Raw genomic sequence first — 16,603 nt, 5'->3', positions numbered from 1 at the left:
ACTGCATTCAGGTGGTACAGGGGTTAAATAGGCCCCCACCTGGAAATAGTCAAGTTAATGATCAACCCCCGAATTACTAGAAGTGAAAGAATAGCAGGCTGCCTATGAGGCCAGGGTGTCGTGACCCTCCCCATCACAGCTGAGCTGAATTTATCTGAAGCGATTCAGAGAGGCAAAATCTGCCACTTCCCTCGATGAAATTTCAGTGAAGTGGAATCTATCACCCCGGCAGGGAATGACATTTTAAACTGCTTTAACTCAGTATCAATGTTCAAATTGATTAGCCTATTTCATCTCAATGGAAATTCTCACCTCATTACATTAGCGGCCAAACTTCAAATAATTTTTGAATCAAATACCGCTTAAACAGTATTTCAAAACACTTAGCTGACAAAATTCATCACTTAATTTCAAATTACTGCCTGCATTTTATGCTAAATTGTCAGTGGATGAAATACGTATCAGTGTGGGGAGCTGAGCCTGGCAGCTGAGGTTTCCTACTCGGCAGTTTCAAAGAAGCCCATTTTTCTGTCTGAATTGATGGATGTCTCGCTCCTGGCTGAGCAGGGAGCACAGACTCAGAGGCTCTGGACAGTATTTCCTGTCCTTCCAAAACCTCTGTTTTCCCCGGAGGGATGGATGGGATGGTCACCAAGGAATCAAATAGGTTTGATCTTCCTCAGTGAGGGCTGTGGGCTGCACCCAAGCCCTCCATTCCCAGTGGTTTCTTTAACAGGTAGGGTAGGGCTTTCCAGCCAGGCTCTAACTGAGCCCAAGATGCTTCACCATCCAGTTCTTTCCATACCTGGCCTGTCATTTGCTTCTCCTTACAGGCTAAAAACCACTGCAGTAGGCAACAGTGTAAAATTCCAGCTCATGGCACTGTCTCCACCAACTGTGTTTTAGAGGACATTTTTAATGAAAGGAAAAATCATAATAAAAATCCTGTCCAGGATGCTCTGAAAACCCTTCTGCTCCATCCAGCACTTGAGCCAGGCTTAGAGAGCTGCTCTCTGTACACAACCTGTCTTTTAAAATATTACAGATGACAAAGGACCAGGACCTACCTTCATAGGCCGTGGCATCAGAACGGGAATTTTGAATATGCATCACAAGTCTGCTTAAACCCTGCTTTAAACACCTAAGGATTCACTGACCTGTCTCAGTTGCTGCTACACTGCGCTCAAGTTGCTGCATTTCCAGGTTGTGCTGCTACACTCCACTGGGGCACTTCTCTAGTGCTGCACAATGCTTCTATTACTTTTATGAAATTAAAAAAAACAAAAACTCCTTTGATTAAATAAGCTGTGATAGAAATATATTTACACTATGCACATTTTTACAGGAAATACAACTTGCTAAAAATCTGCAATTAGTAACACCACCACCCTGCAATTCACTGCAGTCAAAACTAAAGGATTTGAATTTTTAAGGTTTTTATTAGAGAAGTTGAAAGTTTCATCTCAGGACTGACAATAACATAATTATCTCTCTTCATTTATTTTGTTTATAGGAATATGTAGAATTTGTTTGTACAAGCATATACAACAAAGTAATTGGTGCTTAGTACATTGAAATCAGAAATCTGATTTGTTCTAAACTACCAGTTTTCCATGCAGTCATCTTTGAATTGGCAGCATGGACAAATTCCAAGCCGAATGCTTACATGCATTGTTTTGCAATATAACTACAGCAAGCTCTGGAAACATGCAAATTAACACATTAGCAAATTGTTTTTATATCTAATGGACATAAAAAGGTTATTCCTGATATGAAATTCTGAAAATCTGCATAAATACTTCTGTGTAAAATTAAATTAGTTATGTACTTCTTTTTTACTACAAGTATCAAGAATGCCCACGTAATTAATATACACACATATATATAGAGACCTTGTAATGCTATAAGTCTTTGTAATTAATCAAACAATATTCTGTGCCATACATTTACTCAGTATTTACCAGCTAGTAGCATGACTGTGGTCATATAATAGGCATTAAAGCCTTAGTAGCATTTGTATCACATGCAAACATACTCTTAGCATTTCTGTTCACTAATTTTATCATGTAGCAACATGTATGTGATTTTCTACAATGTTGTGTTTCCCAAGTGTATAAATACTTTTTACATTTTCACAGTTACAAACTTTTTGCCAAAAGCCATTTGAACAATCTTTTAAGTTACAATGAACTGTAGTATCCGAGATCTGCAGCAACAGGATCAAAATGCAATTTCTATACAAGCAATGTAGGATGTAAACTTTTCTTAAAGTGCCTAATATGTAATTCCTTAGAGCACTGATCAGTTTTGGCACGAATACACTGTATTTCCCTCAGGTTATCCACTGCAGTAACTTCTACAGGATATTGGCTCCTCTCAGACATGATAGAGTTGATATGGCACTTGTGAATGACATCATTAGGCTGCAGAAATACCCTGTCAAGTTACTGCTGCAGCTGATGAATTTGGTGGATGACTTTCTACACGTTGTACTTTTGAATATATGCAGTTACCTTTCAACTGCCTGCTGTCTGCTGCCTGAAAAATAACACTTGAAATATAATTTAAAATCACCCAAAATCAACTCTTTACTATCCTAATTATTACTTGGCATAAGGTCCAGTTCAGTGGGCTCAGGGACATCAGGTGCCGATCATCTGACAAGGCATGGCATGGCAGGGTCTGGCAGCGTGGGCTTTCTGCACAGCACATCACATATGAGAACAAATTGGAACTTACACGGCTCAAACTACAGCTTTGTTGCCATCTGAGATGATGTTAAAGGAATTTCCTGTGTTTCGAGGCTCTGATCATGTGATTCTGACACAGGCAAGGTGCCTGGTGAGATACACAAAAGAAAACAGGATGGGGTTTAAAAAACTCCCTTAATCTTTGGGTCAGGGTTTTTCTGAACAAAGGAAATTCTTATGAAATTCAACGAAGGAAATTCAGTGCCCAACGTTAAAAAAGAAACAATGCAAACCTTAAGACTTGGTGGTCCGTAGCTACACTTGATATATTAAGAACAAAAAAACCCCAAACAAACCCCTGCCAAAACCAAACCAAAAGGCCACTCATCAACCTCAGCAATGTTATTTTGAATTTTGCTCTCATTTTAAGGATGCTGTGCTCTCCAACTTCAATTTGCTTGTTGAGGCTTTAAACCACTGTTGCTGGCCTGCGATCCATCTCTGCTTCCAGCTTCACCATCTGCTGCATCTCCTTTGCCTGCAATCCAAAATAACCGCATGAAGCGTTGCATTAGACCTTTTGCTCCCAAGGAAGCACATTCACATGAGAGTGTCTGAGTGAGACACAAGCAAAACACACTGAAGAGATAGGTGACAACATTATTTTTACACTCCTTGTCCCCCCACCCCATGTCACTCTGTTTTCAAAATTGGATGTAATCCTTATATCTACAAATCCTTAGGAAATATTTTTTTATTCCGTTCTGGGAGTCATGGGTTGACTTTCTAAAGTGTGTGATAAAATGCAGAAGCCCCAGTTTTGGGGAATATGCTAGGCAGATTCCAATTTACTGCTTCTCCAGATAGGAAATGTCTGGGAATGTATTCCCACTGCTGTTGTGAGAGTACTGCAATGTGTTAATGCCTGAAATTCATCTGTGATCTGGACTTGTTTCTTTCATAAAGACAAGGAATGACAAAAATCCATCAGTGTAACATCTCCCTTGCCAAAGGCAAGATTTTTTAAGTAGTTTTTAAAAATATTTTAAGTATTTTTTGAAAATAATATGTTTTTAAAAAATAATTTTTGTCTGACCTGGAGATCCTTATGATTATAGAGGGGGTGTTTTTCACCTCAGGATTAGAATACTGCTATGTGCTGCATGGAATTACACACCCTGAACTGACCTGAAACTGTATCCAAATGCATTATGCAAAATCCAGCAATGAATACATGCCAGACCTCCCTATAAACTCTGCCTGCCTCAGGCTCTGCAGGCAGAGTTAAAGCTCTGTGTGTAAATGGTGACTGCCCTGGGAATCCCCTCTCAGAGGGCACTTTTTTAATTCCCTTCCTCTCTCTCTCTCTCTCAGATGCACACACAGCCACACTCTCTAATCCTGCAATCATGTTTTGGTTCAAAACGCTGCAGTTTAAAGGAACTGAGAGTCAGCATCTCCATTCTCCCTGGGGGTTCTCAATCTGGGAAGTTATTTAAATCCATATCCCAAGGACCCTGAATGAACTTGCCAGAGGGCAATCTAACCCATCTATACAATCAAACTCAGGAGCATTAGGACAACTTTTAGGAAGAGACAATCCAAGCTGCTATTTTCTTTGGTGTAATTGCTGTATATCCATCATGCAGGGAATAATGGTTAAGGGACTTGATTTATATAAACTATGCTCCTCCAGAAGTTGTAAAAGTTTCTTAGACAGGGAACTTTGCTATACAAGCTTCTACTTAAGGAGTCACCTATTCCAGATGTGCAAACATATATTTGCATACGTGAAAATGGGCAGATGTAGGTCTAAAGTAATGAGGGTGGATCTCTATTCCTTTTCAAGGTAAATGCAGATTTATGCAGATGTGACATACCTGCCTTCTTGAAAAATCTAGCCCTGCACTTGCTTAATTATCCTCATCATCTTCTTGGGGAAAAAAGTAATTATGATAACAGCAAAGCAACCGTCATAAATATGATTAAAAATTAATTGACGTTCTCCATTTAAATGACTTAAAAGCTTGAAAGTAATGAGGAAATAATTTTAACATGAAAATATGGAAACATAACAAATAAATCAATATGGACAACCTCTTCTGAAATGTTGGCTGGATTTTATCTGTGTGTGAAATGAAACATCCAAATAAAACAAAACCCTGTGGGGTTTTTTCTTAGTGACTCACACATTTCACATTTCAAGCTTGTGACTTGACTACAGGAACAGTGTCCTATAAATATTCCATGTCCCAGTGTATTGTGTACAGAATTCTTTCAGAGAACCTGCCTTCACAGACCACATTAGCATCTAGCAGAGGAGCAGGATCTCGTCTGTGCCGTTCTGAGGCTGGGTCAGAGAGTGCATTCTGACACTGACACACCAGCACAAGCCTCTGGAAGCTACATGGAACTTACAGTGGATCCATGGAGCCAGGGGCAGCCAAGGTGTGCTGTGTGCTCAGAGCGCTCTCTGCTTAGATCTCACACAAGCTAGGAAACACACACAGTAGAAGAAGAATAAAAATATTTTTTCCCCTAGCCTAATGAGAATATTTTTCATTAGTATGTGTCCATAAATAAATAAATGTTGTTACAGTGGGTGCCATCAGTAGTGCAAGATGTTATCAGTTCAAGGGAGTAATTCAGATCAGGCAGTGCTGTAGCAGGGGATGTTCCAGCTCAGTGCAGCTCTTTCCCTTGGAAAGACAGGGGTTAATAGGGATTTCTTGGAGTAACAATTATTTAGGAAGCCACAGCAGCACAGCCACATCATTAAGTGTAATTGCCAGAGCTTGTAACATTTTAGAATTTGAAGGGAATTTTAAAGTGCTCTTCCACAGACACTAGGAAGCTATTTCCAGCCATCTAGTCTATATTTGGCTATTCTTAGCGTGGAATTACTTATTTTATTACCATATTAAGATATGTGGATATCCTTTGTCTGACTATCAGCATTAGCAGTTAATCATATGCATGTTAACACTAAAATGCTTTTCTTAGATCAATAGACACTCTTACAGACACAATTTAGAACTCTAAGCAGATCTTCCAGTAACAGCAGCTAATGTACAAGATAATCTCTAAATATTTCCTCTGCGCATCACTGTTCATATTCATCTGAATTTCAGATGCTAAAGCACAAAATACTGCTAATATTGTGTCAGGCTCAAATATCTGTGTGCAAACAAGATTAGCACTGTGCTCACTATGTCAATGGCACTTCCCAATGGTTGCATTTACAAGGAGGGCTCCAATGATAATGATTTAATTTAGAAGGAAAGCACACTGAAATAATAGTTTGCTTATTACACGTCCATCCTACCTTGTGTTTGAGACACTGCATGACAGGATTTCAAAAGCTGTTTGTACAAAAATAAAAATGTCAAAATCGAGTAATACAACAAGAAGCAAATTAAATGAATGAAAACTAAAGTGAGATTGAAAAATTAATGCAAGAAAAACATACATAAAACAAAACAAATTTAAATTTATAACAGTTTCTACTGAAGCCTGTTTCCACCCATAATTCTACTTTTCTCCATTGTATATTTGCATGAAAATTTCCTTGCCTTGTTCAATCATGAAAAACAAGTCTTTCAAAATCCTCATTAAACAAATACCACCTGGATCCAACTAACTTTCATTCATCAGTGTATGTAACAGCGGTACCAGAGCCAGCTGGGGGTTGCACTGGTGCACTTTTGGGGTGACAAGGAAATGGTCCAAACAGCACGTATGGGAATATCTGCTCTGATGGATCAAATTAGAGGGAGTTAAAAAGCTGTTAAGGACAACCCCTGTGGCAGAGGCCACCACATGCCCACACAGAAGTGATAACCAGCACACAGAGGAGCTTATTCCATTTAATAACTGATGATTTATCTGACTTAAACAGCAAATGAGCAAGCTCACGTAGGCTGTTGCCATCCCTCAGCTGCAGAGCTGTCAGCCCAGGTGAGGATGTATCTAATTGCTCAAAGAGGTGACCCTTCAGTGACTCACTGATCCCAGCTCCCTTACGCAGAATGTGGTTATCACATTATGGTCAAAAGCACAACCAGAATCATTCTCTCCTCTCCTTATGTACTTTAAAATACAGATCCAGAGTTCCCTGAAGACAATGGAAAGAAAGAACTGAAAACACCATAGCTCTGGATCAAGTCCATCATTCTATTGTCAGTTATCACAGTGACTCTACAGATCTGCCATGGCCCAATTTCCTCCCCCAGGTCCTGTCTCCCTGCCTTTAGATACTGCTCAGGAGCAGTTTGACTGACAGATCCATTCATGCTGGATGCTGGAGATGGCACCTACAGCAACCCTGTGAGGGATCAGAGTGGGACTCGTGGCTGTTACCCAGGAGGAGGCGGAGCAATCAGCAGAGTGGTGGCTGGGGTTCCGTGGTAGCAGCTACCTGAGATTTTAGAACATCCTGGAAGTTTACCCAAGGCTACAGCTCTGGGGCTCTGTCCTGACAGTGGAAATACTTGATTTGCCTGTACTATTCTCTTCCCTATCTCTCTGCAAGATGGCTTTAATTTGTATTATGGTGTCTTCCAGAGAGTTCAAGTTCTGAACATTTACCAAACAAAGAAGTGAGTACATAACCATTAACAGCAATGGGTATTAAATGTAAAGTAGTGGGTATTAAATCCTTCCCTCCTCTCTCACCTCACTGAACTGCTGGGTGGGTATATTCCCCTTGCAGTTTACATTTTTAAGTGCAGTACTGCAAGTCCATGCAATTATTCCAGCTCTTCTGGCTCAACCTTTCAGCAAGGGAGCTGCTCAGAACATAGTGTTGCTTCCACCAGAAATAAGATTAGAATTTTACTTCCTTGCCAAGTAGTTTTTCAATTAAAAAAAAAAAAAAAGGCTTATAAACTAGCAGAAAATAATAAGGTATTTTAATTAGGAAAGGGTGTACTGGTACAGATAAAACTCCCCATGCTACTGTACATCTCTAGAATTAAGTCCAAACTCACTGTCTCTTGGAGTTCAGAGATGCTCTGGGCACGTTTCACCTCTAATTTTTCAATCAGTACTAGAACTGTAAGTTCCAAAATGAAGGAAACCGATTTGCTTGAGTTGCTTTTGGGGAGTAATTAAAATGGATATGCTGGGTCCTTAATGACTGTCATATCTGGCTAACGAGTATCAGTGTGACTGAACGGCTGAAAAGGCACTCTGGCTGAGCAGTTCAGCTCCCACAGGCTCAGCTGAAACAAATCTGGTGCTGCATCATCATTTAAGTCACCTCACCTCTTCATTTTGACTCCCAAAGTAGGTAGTGACTTTGAAAAAGTCCCCATTTTTGGTAAAGACTTACATTCAGAAGGATTCTACTCAGCCTAACTCTGGTTACTGTTTTCTCTAGCTTGTTTTTCTCCTAAGCCTTTAAAACAAGATACCTGTTCGTTCTGCTTCTCCAAGACTTCTAAGTGCTCAAGTTGAACTTTTTTCAACTGATCCATTTCCTTTGACTGCTTCATTGCCAGCTGTGATTGAGAGAAAATAATGGGGGGGGGGGGGGAATATAACACATTATTAACAAGTAAAATAAAGTAAATAAAGTAAAATTAAAAACCTTGAAAGATACACACATATCTTGACCCATTTAGGTGGCATAAAATATCACAGGCCTATTATATCACCCGATCTTAAAAAAAGCTTCATATTATTATATTATTAATTAATAGATATAATGAATATTCATATTATACACATTGCACATAATACATAGACTTGGCAAACACACAGGAATGAACAGTAATTCTGTTCTTTGTCTTGTATAGATGTCAGATCTTTTGTTCTACAAGTATGTGCAACAAAGCAAAGACAAAAATCTACTAGAGCTGGATTCTCAACACAGAGGAATGAAAAAGAATATCCAGAAACAGTGCCCAGTGACTTGTCAAGTTATAGTTACCCTTTTTCTCTCTTCCAGGAACTTTTTCGTGTTGCTGCTGTTCAGTTCTCTGACTCGCCTGAAAAAATGCAAACATTCTCCATGAAGACACAGTGGAAAAAAAGAAACCCAAAGAGAGAATCACAATAGAGAGAATCACAAACTCTTAAGGTGTATTTTGTTTTCTGATTATCTATACCAGGTAGGAATAATGGCAAATTGAACACTCCTCTGGCTACAGAATTTTACACTCAGAGATTTCCAAGTATGTTGGCAGTATGATTGAAGATTTGACTGTTGTGAATGAAGTTTGCTTTTTTTCTTATTCAAGAGTGGTGCTCAAAACTGCTAAACAAATTATTTAATCAATTTGTGCATCCCTTGCTGCACTCTGCCGTCAGTTTTGGTATATAAAGAGTGCTGTGTGTCTTAAGAGTGGTAATGGAAAAAAATCATCTGATGATCAGAAGCAAAGTTACACTTATCAGTACTGCAAGCTTCTTAAAGCTGTGATTTATGCAAAAATATAAATATATAATTAATAGTTACATAAAATAATTTAAGTATCTCTTCCTAAGATTTCTGCCATGACAGAGAACAAAAATAGTTCAAACAGTTGAATCAGCCCACAAACCAGAACTGCTTTCAGATCTGGGAACAGGTTTATCTTGGAGTCATTAGTGAGGTCTAACACAACAAAGCCAATGGTTACCAGGGCTCTGACAACTCATCCTCCTGATGAGCCAGGAGTGTGCAGCACTCAAGGGACTTGGTTCAGCAGGAACAGGTTCAGGCTTTGGGAACAAAAATAGCCCAGTGCCAAGGAGGTGATGTAAAAAAGGAAAGAACAAGCCAGATGGCAAGGCCAAAGCAAAGGGGAAATCCCAAAGGCTTATAAGACATCATCGTGTAGATTCTGCTTTTACTCCCTTCTCAGTCAGGCCCTCATTTCATTGAAAAAGCAAAACAATATAATGCTCTTGAAGTACAATAATTAAAATTTAATAAGTGTTATTTGACCTACTCTAGTCAATCAAAGATCATGGCACCAGAATTATTAAAAGGATAAATATGAGAATATCACCTTTTTTTTTTGAAAACCATCATCTAAAAATATATCCAGCACAATCTTTAGACCTTGTTTCCATACATAATGGAATTAATTAATCCATGACTTCCCCTGTCAGCCTTTGACAGCATTCTTCCCTTGCCAGGAGGGGATACTCACCTCTCTCTTTCAGCTTTGTTTTTTATAGATTTGTCTTGGCTAATGGCTTTGCTGTTCTCCATGGATATTTTAGCCTGGTTGGCACGCATCTCCTTGCTTTCCCTGGGCAAAATCAAACACAGTCATTAATGTCTAAGATGCAACTGCTGTGGAGGTTGGGTTCCTCTACACTGTGGTTAATTTTTCCTTAAAGTATTAAGGAAGAGGAAGGAACAAACAACATTAAAATTCCCTTCCTTTGGGTAGAATTTACACAGTTTGAGCAGGCATCCAGAAATCTCCATTTATTCCAGAGAATATAATCTGAAAGACCAGTTCAAAGCATTTTTAGGCTTTGAATATTGTAAAAGGGTAGAAAATACTCTCTTTTCTCCCTATTATGACTTGTCCTAGTACGAGCTACTATCAGCTGTTTAGAAAATGCAATTTGTCTTTTACAACTGCCTAAAAAATTTATGAATCCTGCACTCAGAAGGTAACAGCAATATCAACAGTAATAATATTTGCTAGTTGTGGTACGAGCTGACAGACTTCCTTTTAAAACTTCTACTTCGGGTCTGTGGGCCTGAAAAGAGTGGTTTAGCCATGGTCAGGCTTGTGTTTGGTTTCTCTCTCTGGCTCAGTGAACCTTTTAGCCCCCCCTGTGAAATGAGAGGACTTTTTAAAAATTTTTATTAAAGAACTGTGATGCATTTTTTGTTTTTTCTCTTTTCCCTCCCAAGAGTTCATAAAGTTGAACATTTCCTGGATGCAGATTTAAAAGCAGTGGTATCACAGCCAAAATTAGTCTTGGTTCTAAAAAAACTGATGTGTTGAGAACACATTTCACTCCAACAATTCTTTCTCCAAATAAAAGCTTATATTTTCTATACTGAAATTGAAGTGATTTTCAAGCACTCTGTCTTATGAGGAGAGCTGAAATGATTTATTTTGATTACTGTGCTGAAGGATATGAAAAAAAAGTCAGTGTAGGTGTTCAAACTGACTTAGCCCGTTTGCATCAGATACAACTTCAGAGTGGAAGAAGTTAAAAGGATTAGAGGACTACTATGCATCACTGATGATTTAGAAATGAGGCATTGGCCATGGAGGTGGCTGAAAGGGCCAACACATCACGTTGTCTCCAGCAAAAACACTCTCCCTCCTACAAGCAGTGGTGATTCCTGGAACTGGAAGAAGTGGATAAGCCAGGATGGTAAAGAAAAAAAAAAAAAAAAGAAAAAAGGATTCTGAAAAATGTGGCACTGCAAGATTTAGCTGCTGATTCTCCACTGAGTCATAGTGACTGCACCTCTGAAATTTATACAAACATGTCTTTTGAAGGGATACTTAACTTCAAGCATGTAAGTCTACCCTTGGAATTTATATATATATTTAGATGACATCAAAGTGCATTAACATGTCATTTTCTGACACCAGTATTGTTTGAAGAAATAGAAATCTCTTCTATTAAAAAAAACCCCACCACACAATTTTTCTCTCTCCCTCTCAGCTTATTTTATCTGGAGTACATAATGCTTGTGAATAACAGCCTCATGTCCCCAATTTCTGAACTGCTGCAGGATCACCACATCCAGATGAGCCAAGGTAACTCAGTCTGGGGAGGCAGGGGGCTCAGCACCCCTGGAGCTCAATAAGCTTCAGGTTTTTAGTAGTACCTGCTGCCTTCTGCTTTGTTTTTAAATGAGCCTAAAGCACAGAGAGAAATTGCTTTTTGTGCTGCCCATGGAGGGAAAGCACCTTTCCTACAGCAGGCAACTGCATCATTTTAGATTATTGATTTCTGCTACCAACCCTGTGCCCTCTGTTGTGATATCCAGCTCATTACCTAGCTCAGAGAGAGGGAAGTGGTGAGCACAGCCTGCTGAGACCCTGCTCCACTCCCACGCTGCCCTCACACAGATCCCATTTTTCCTATGGATATGCCTGAATTGTCTCCTGGCCTCTGGAGATAAATACATGTCTTCCTACACACAATATAATACATTAAAAAGTTTACAAATTATGAAGTTTAACGTCTCTTTGGGGCATTATTATTCACATTTCAATATTTCACAGTCCAAATTCTTCTGAAATATTCATAGATTCAGACACAATCTTAGATTTGTTTTAAACAGGAAAGTCCGCTGTCTGCACATAATTGCCAAATGAGCAGAAACATGCTAAATTGCAATGAATAAAGCAGAAAGAATATTGAAGGTTGTTACTCCAGGGACAGCTGAGCAAAGAGAGTTCTCAGTATTTATCAGGGTGTAAATTTTCAGATCCGGTTCTTAGTAGCTTTAAACACAGATACGGCAATACATGGAATGATTTCTAATAAGAAAGCAAAATACATTGCTAAGAATATAAGAATCATATACAAGAAATGATAGAGGGATGTTTAAACAACACACAGATACAGAAATTCTAAACCCAAAAACTAAAACAATGAGAAAAAAGATTTTAAAAAAATTAAGTTTTGCCTTATATATATATACATACTATTTGCCTGAAATGACAGCTTCTAGCAAAGTTAAGAGAACATAGAAAGATGTATGGAAAAGAAAACAAAAAATTTACTTTTACAGGCCACATATTAGTAAATTACCTTCCAAGCATTCTGATGAATTTCAAGCAGGATGGAAAAAAAGACTCAAAAGAAAAAAGAAAGTGATGTGATTTCCTGGGCTGATGCAGCCAAGTATGATTTAGAGGCACAGAACCAAGGACTGCACCTTCCTCTGGCTAATAATTTTTGAATGATGAATTTGTACAATAATTGAATAATCTTTGGACTTCACATTTGACAGGGCATGTCTTGGAGGGTAGCTCGAATACATGTGTTAACACAAAGATCAACATAAAGATGAGCTCACTACAAGCCTTTTGTTGGGACAATTCTCTGTTGGATGAAAAGCTTGCAGCTCCCAGCATGTGTTCTCTCTGATGCAAAGATAAGCTGCTTTTTCACTCAGGAATTTAAAAAAATAATTTCAATTCCTTCTTCAAATGCGATTTATTTATTTCTTATCCCCCATGCATTTTATGTGAAAGGTGCTGAAGACAACTATGTATGAATCTACATATTAATATATATATTATGTGTACATACATATTTTATGTCCATATGCTTTTAAGCTGCTTCAGATAATAGAACATAGGATAAAAAATTATTCCTCTACTTACCAACATTTTTAGCACTGTGACTATAATGTGCATTTAACTTTATTTGATTTCAAATAGTCAGGATGGTTAATTACAAAAGCATTAGTATCATGTAGCATCTTCTGTGTGATTACAGCAGGATATTGTATAATATTAACATATCAGTCTAGTGTAGCTTATTCTGTAACCCCTTTTGTCCTCACTTCTCATGGATCTTTCTTAAACCCACCAGTGCTATAAACATGAGTCCACAGCTGACAGCAACTCCAAAGGATATTTCCATATTTGATACTTTTCAGTTTCCAGTCTCTGAATTGAAGTTTCTGGGTAAAGTCAATTCAAACTACCAATGCTCCACCACCCCTGCTGCCTTTAAGGAGGTTCAGATGATCTAAATCAGCTAAGAAGCCCATTCCTACATCTACCTGTTGGAGGTTAGGATTTTTTTTTTTTTTTCCTTTCTCTCAGGGAGTTTTGTCCCATTTGTTGCTAAGAGACGATAACGACCGGGTATTTAAGAGAAAGAAATGGCCAAGGTGGGAGAAGGGTGCAGGTGAACTTTAGTAGTTCAGGGGCTTTCTTGTGGAGGGTCAGAGATAGCGGGAGATTTTGGCTGGGGGTGAGGAGCTGGGCTCGGTGCCTCTCTCGCGTGGGATGGAAGGGGAGACAAGGCTGCGGCTGCTGTGGGAAGAATTTGCCACCACTGCGGGGTTCTGTCTCCTGTTATAGTCTCCTACCGCGAGTAAGGCTCTGCTCGTAGGAGCGGCCGATGCACTGGGACCTTATTAACACCTGGCCTCCTGGAAAGGACCCTCACCATCTGCTCGTGTGTCTCAGGGAAAAACCCAGGGCCCTCAGAGCCTTCCCCTCCCAGGGAGCCTCTCCCGGCCCTGTTCGGGAGCCGGGCTGCTGCTGCCCAGCCCCGCCGCTTCCCCGCCACCGCTCAGGGTTTTTGGCTACACCGTAACCCCAGGCCCCCTGCCTGCCGGGATACCCCCAGCGCTCCCGCTAAGGCTGCAGAGTTTCTGCTACATTTCCACTGCTCCTCTGGGCTCTGCCCGCCGCCGCCATTCCAGCCGCTCCCCTCGCCCTCCAGCCCGCCCGCCATGGCCGCCTGAGGGAGCCGAGCTGGCGGCACAGCGCCCCCTGGCGGCGCGGGGGACCATCGCCCCCGCCCCGCCCGGCCGGGAGCCGGCAGCGCCCCTGGCGGCTGCGAGCGGAACTGCAGCGAGGGGAAAGCGCCCGCGGCCGGGAGCGGCGGGGCTGGGGCTCCGCTGTGCCTGGGGCTGCTGCCCCTGCGCTCTGCTCGCCTTTGATACGTGCTAGGAAAGAACTGGCATTGCTCTTCCCGAACCTCTGCCTCACAGCCCCCTTCATTTCGGAGTTATAATAATTCCAAGGGAAGGGAGCCGCATTTTCCGTTCCAAGGGAGGTTCCTACCTTCCCTGGCAGACACATCTTTCAAACCAAGACAATACCTAAACCTTGTATGGTTCCTCCTTTTACTTCTACAGTGCATTCAGCCCAGTTCCTTTGGCAGCAGAACAGGAGCTGTCAATGCAAAAAACTAAAGGATTACCCAGAGCAGACCTAAACCAAGCCCTCGTTGTCGGGCAGTGCTGCTCTGCTCACCTGTCATGGGAAAATTTCAGCTGCTGTGTTTGTTGTTCGTGAGCATTAATGAGCAGTTTCTTCAGTAGTTCACACTGTTGGTTCAAGTGCAAGTCGCGGATTTCTTGCTCCTCGGCGCTGTGTGTGTTGATCATCTCGGACCACTCTTTGGTGTGCTGAGCCACGATCTCTTTGACCTGTGGGGAGGTAATGCCAGATTTGTTGGAGGCTCCCAGACAAAGCAACTCCTCCTGCTGCTGAAGGTGATGTAAAGACAATCATAAAACAGGTTCTAAAGAGCACAGCTAAATTGTGAAAAATGAAGTTGCACAAATGAAGTTGCTTCACAGATAGCAAAGCCACTGAGGACACTGCTGGGTGGGTATAAAAACAGATGTAAACCAACCCCTACTATTAAGACACTATTATCTAAAGTGCCCTGAATAGACTGGCGGAATAAACAGGCTCTTCACTGTACAACCATTGTTTTAAAACCTCTAACACTGAGCTAATAATAAAACAGTTTCACACTTTTGTTGCCAAGAAAAATACATATATATTGAAAGTACTGAACTTTACAACGGAAAAAACTAGTGAGCAGGATTTCTTTGAGGGCTTAAAGATAGTCTTTGATTTTGTGGAGACAGTTTCACAAACACAGAGCATTTACAGAGAAATCCTGTATTTAGTACAACCTCAATCTGAAGATGGGCTACATATCTTTGTTTTATACTCATTAAGTCAGCAGAGAATCTGACAAGTATTCTCTTGCTTATCTCGCAAGTCTCACAAGAATAATGAGATTAAAGTTTTGGAATGTTCCCAAGAGACAGTATTAAGAAGCTTAAATCACAAGAATTGTTATTATAATATATCGCGCTCACTGATTTTGAAAAGAAGCTAATAGAAAGATATGTTTTATTAACCTTTAATGATTATCTTTGGGTATTTTGACATGCTATCCTACTTTTCCATAAATGATATACAAAATGTGCCTCCCAATAAATCCATCATCAGGTAAACATTTCAACTACAACCAATAACATCTGGGTCATTTTTTACAAAAGCAGATTTGATCCTTTTTAACAAAAATTGCCACCATTTTGCTTAGAAAGTGAGAGAATGGTGAGAAAATGAGAGAATTATGCAAACCCCAGCTAAATACTTTAGCTGGGGTTTCCATAATGAAGAACAGATTGTCTTGTACACAGTGGTGAAGGTGAGAAAGGTGGAGATTTTATCAGCCCCAGTCTCCATTCTGCCCTGGAGAGGCTCCTCTGAAGGACCTCTTACCTAAGGCTCATGTTGCCCAATAAAGAGGGAATCTAATGAAATAAAGAAGTGAGTAATTCTGGAACAGATCAAGATGACTACCACTACCTGAGAGCCAGATTTGCACTTAACTATAGCTGAAGAGTGGTCTCATACCAAAACAGGTAGGAGCAGCTGATAGAGAGCAACCTGGAGTTTTCTACAGAAAACAACAAAAGCCTTTTGAGGCAGAAGTTGGTATGACTAACACAGGCCCAATTCATCAGGGTGCTTAAGTGTCAGTGTGCCTCCAGCAAAATGAGCCATGCTTCTTTTTGTGCATGTGGGGAAGTGTACTACTAAGCCCAGAGCCTGTCAACCATGAAATGATATGAAGGATGTGGTGCAGCTGGTGGGAGTAGTATTCTTAATAAGATGTTCATAAGTACTGCCTTCAGAGCCTGAAAAACATGATGATTCAGTTTAAAAATGAGTACAAATAAAAGTTTGAATGTGAATTATTTGGAATTTGTAAATGTGAAGGAAAGAAAAACTAGCCTTTCAGATGGAGTCTCTGAGAGTTTGAGAGGCAGATACTCCAGCTCACCTCTGGCACCACCTAAAGCACTTCAATTTGGGCCAAGTTTAGCCCAAGCGCCTTGTACTGCTGAGGTGAAAATGTGGGCAGTTCCAAAGCAGGATTTATCACTCAGACACTCCGGAAATTCCCCTCTTACATCTCCAGGGCCGCAAGCAGCAAGACAC

General features: G+C 40.3%; 1 protein-coding gene across 7 annotated transcripts in view; it reads right to left on the bottom strand.

The window, feature by feature from the left end:
* Positions 1-1,419: 1,419 nt before the first annotated feature.
* PLCB4 (phospholipase C beta 4) overlaps positions 1,420-16,603 on the bottom strand; it is a 186,519-nt gene continuing 171,335 nt past the window's right edge. For 5 of the 7 annotated variants that reach the window (XM_088052843.1, XM_088052842.1, XM_088052841.1 and 2 more), the window contains 6 exons: positions 14,609-14,784; positions 9,830-9,931; positions 8,623-8,680; positions 8,105-8,191; positions 6,016-6,052; positions 1,420-3,228 (listed from right to left, as the gene is read on the bottom strand). In XM_088052843.1, the coding sequence (XP_087908969.1) occupies positions 3,140-3,228; positions 6,016-6,052; positions 8,105-8,191; positions 8,623-8,680; positions 9,830-9,931; positions 14,609-14,784 (549 nt within the window). In that variant the 3' untranslated portion in view covers positions 1,420-3,139. The remainder of the gene's footprint in view (positions 3,229-6,015; positions 6,053-8,104; positions 8,192-8,622; positions 8,681-9,829; positions 9,932-14,608; positions 14,785-16,603) is intronic. The other 2 variants (XM_088052845.1, XM_088052846.1) reach the window with 1 other exon arrangement.

Source organism: Pseudopodoces humilis, chromosome 3 (genome assembly GCF_049639895.1).
Source record: "Pseudopodoces humilis isolate 2021_Gansu_Grassland_sample_001 chromosome 3, ASM4963989v1, whole genome shotgun sequence".
Lineage (NCBI taxonomy): Eukaryota > Metazoa > Chordata > Aves > Passeriformes > Paridae > Pseudopodoces > Pseudopodoces humilis.
This window is presented reverse-complemented; position numbering and strand designations above follow the sequence as displayed.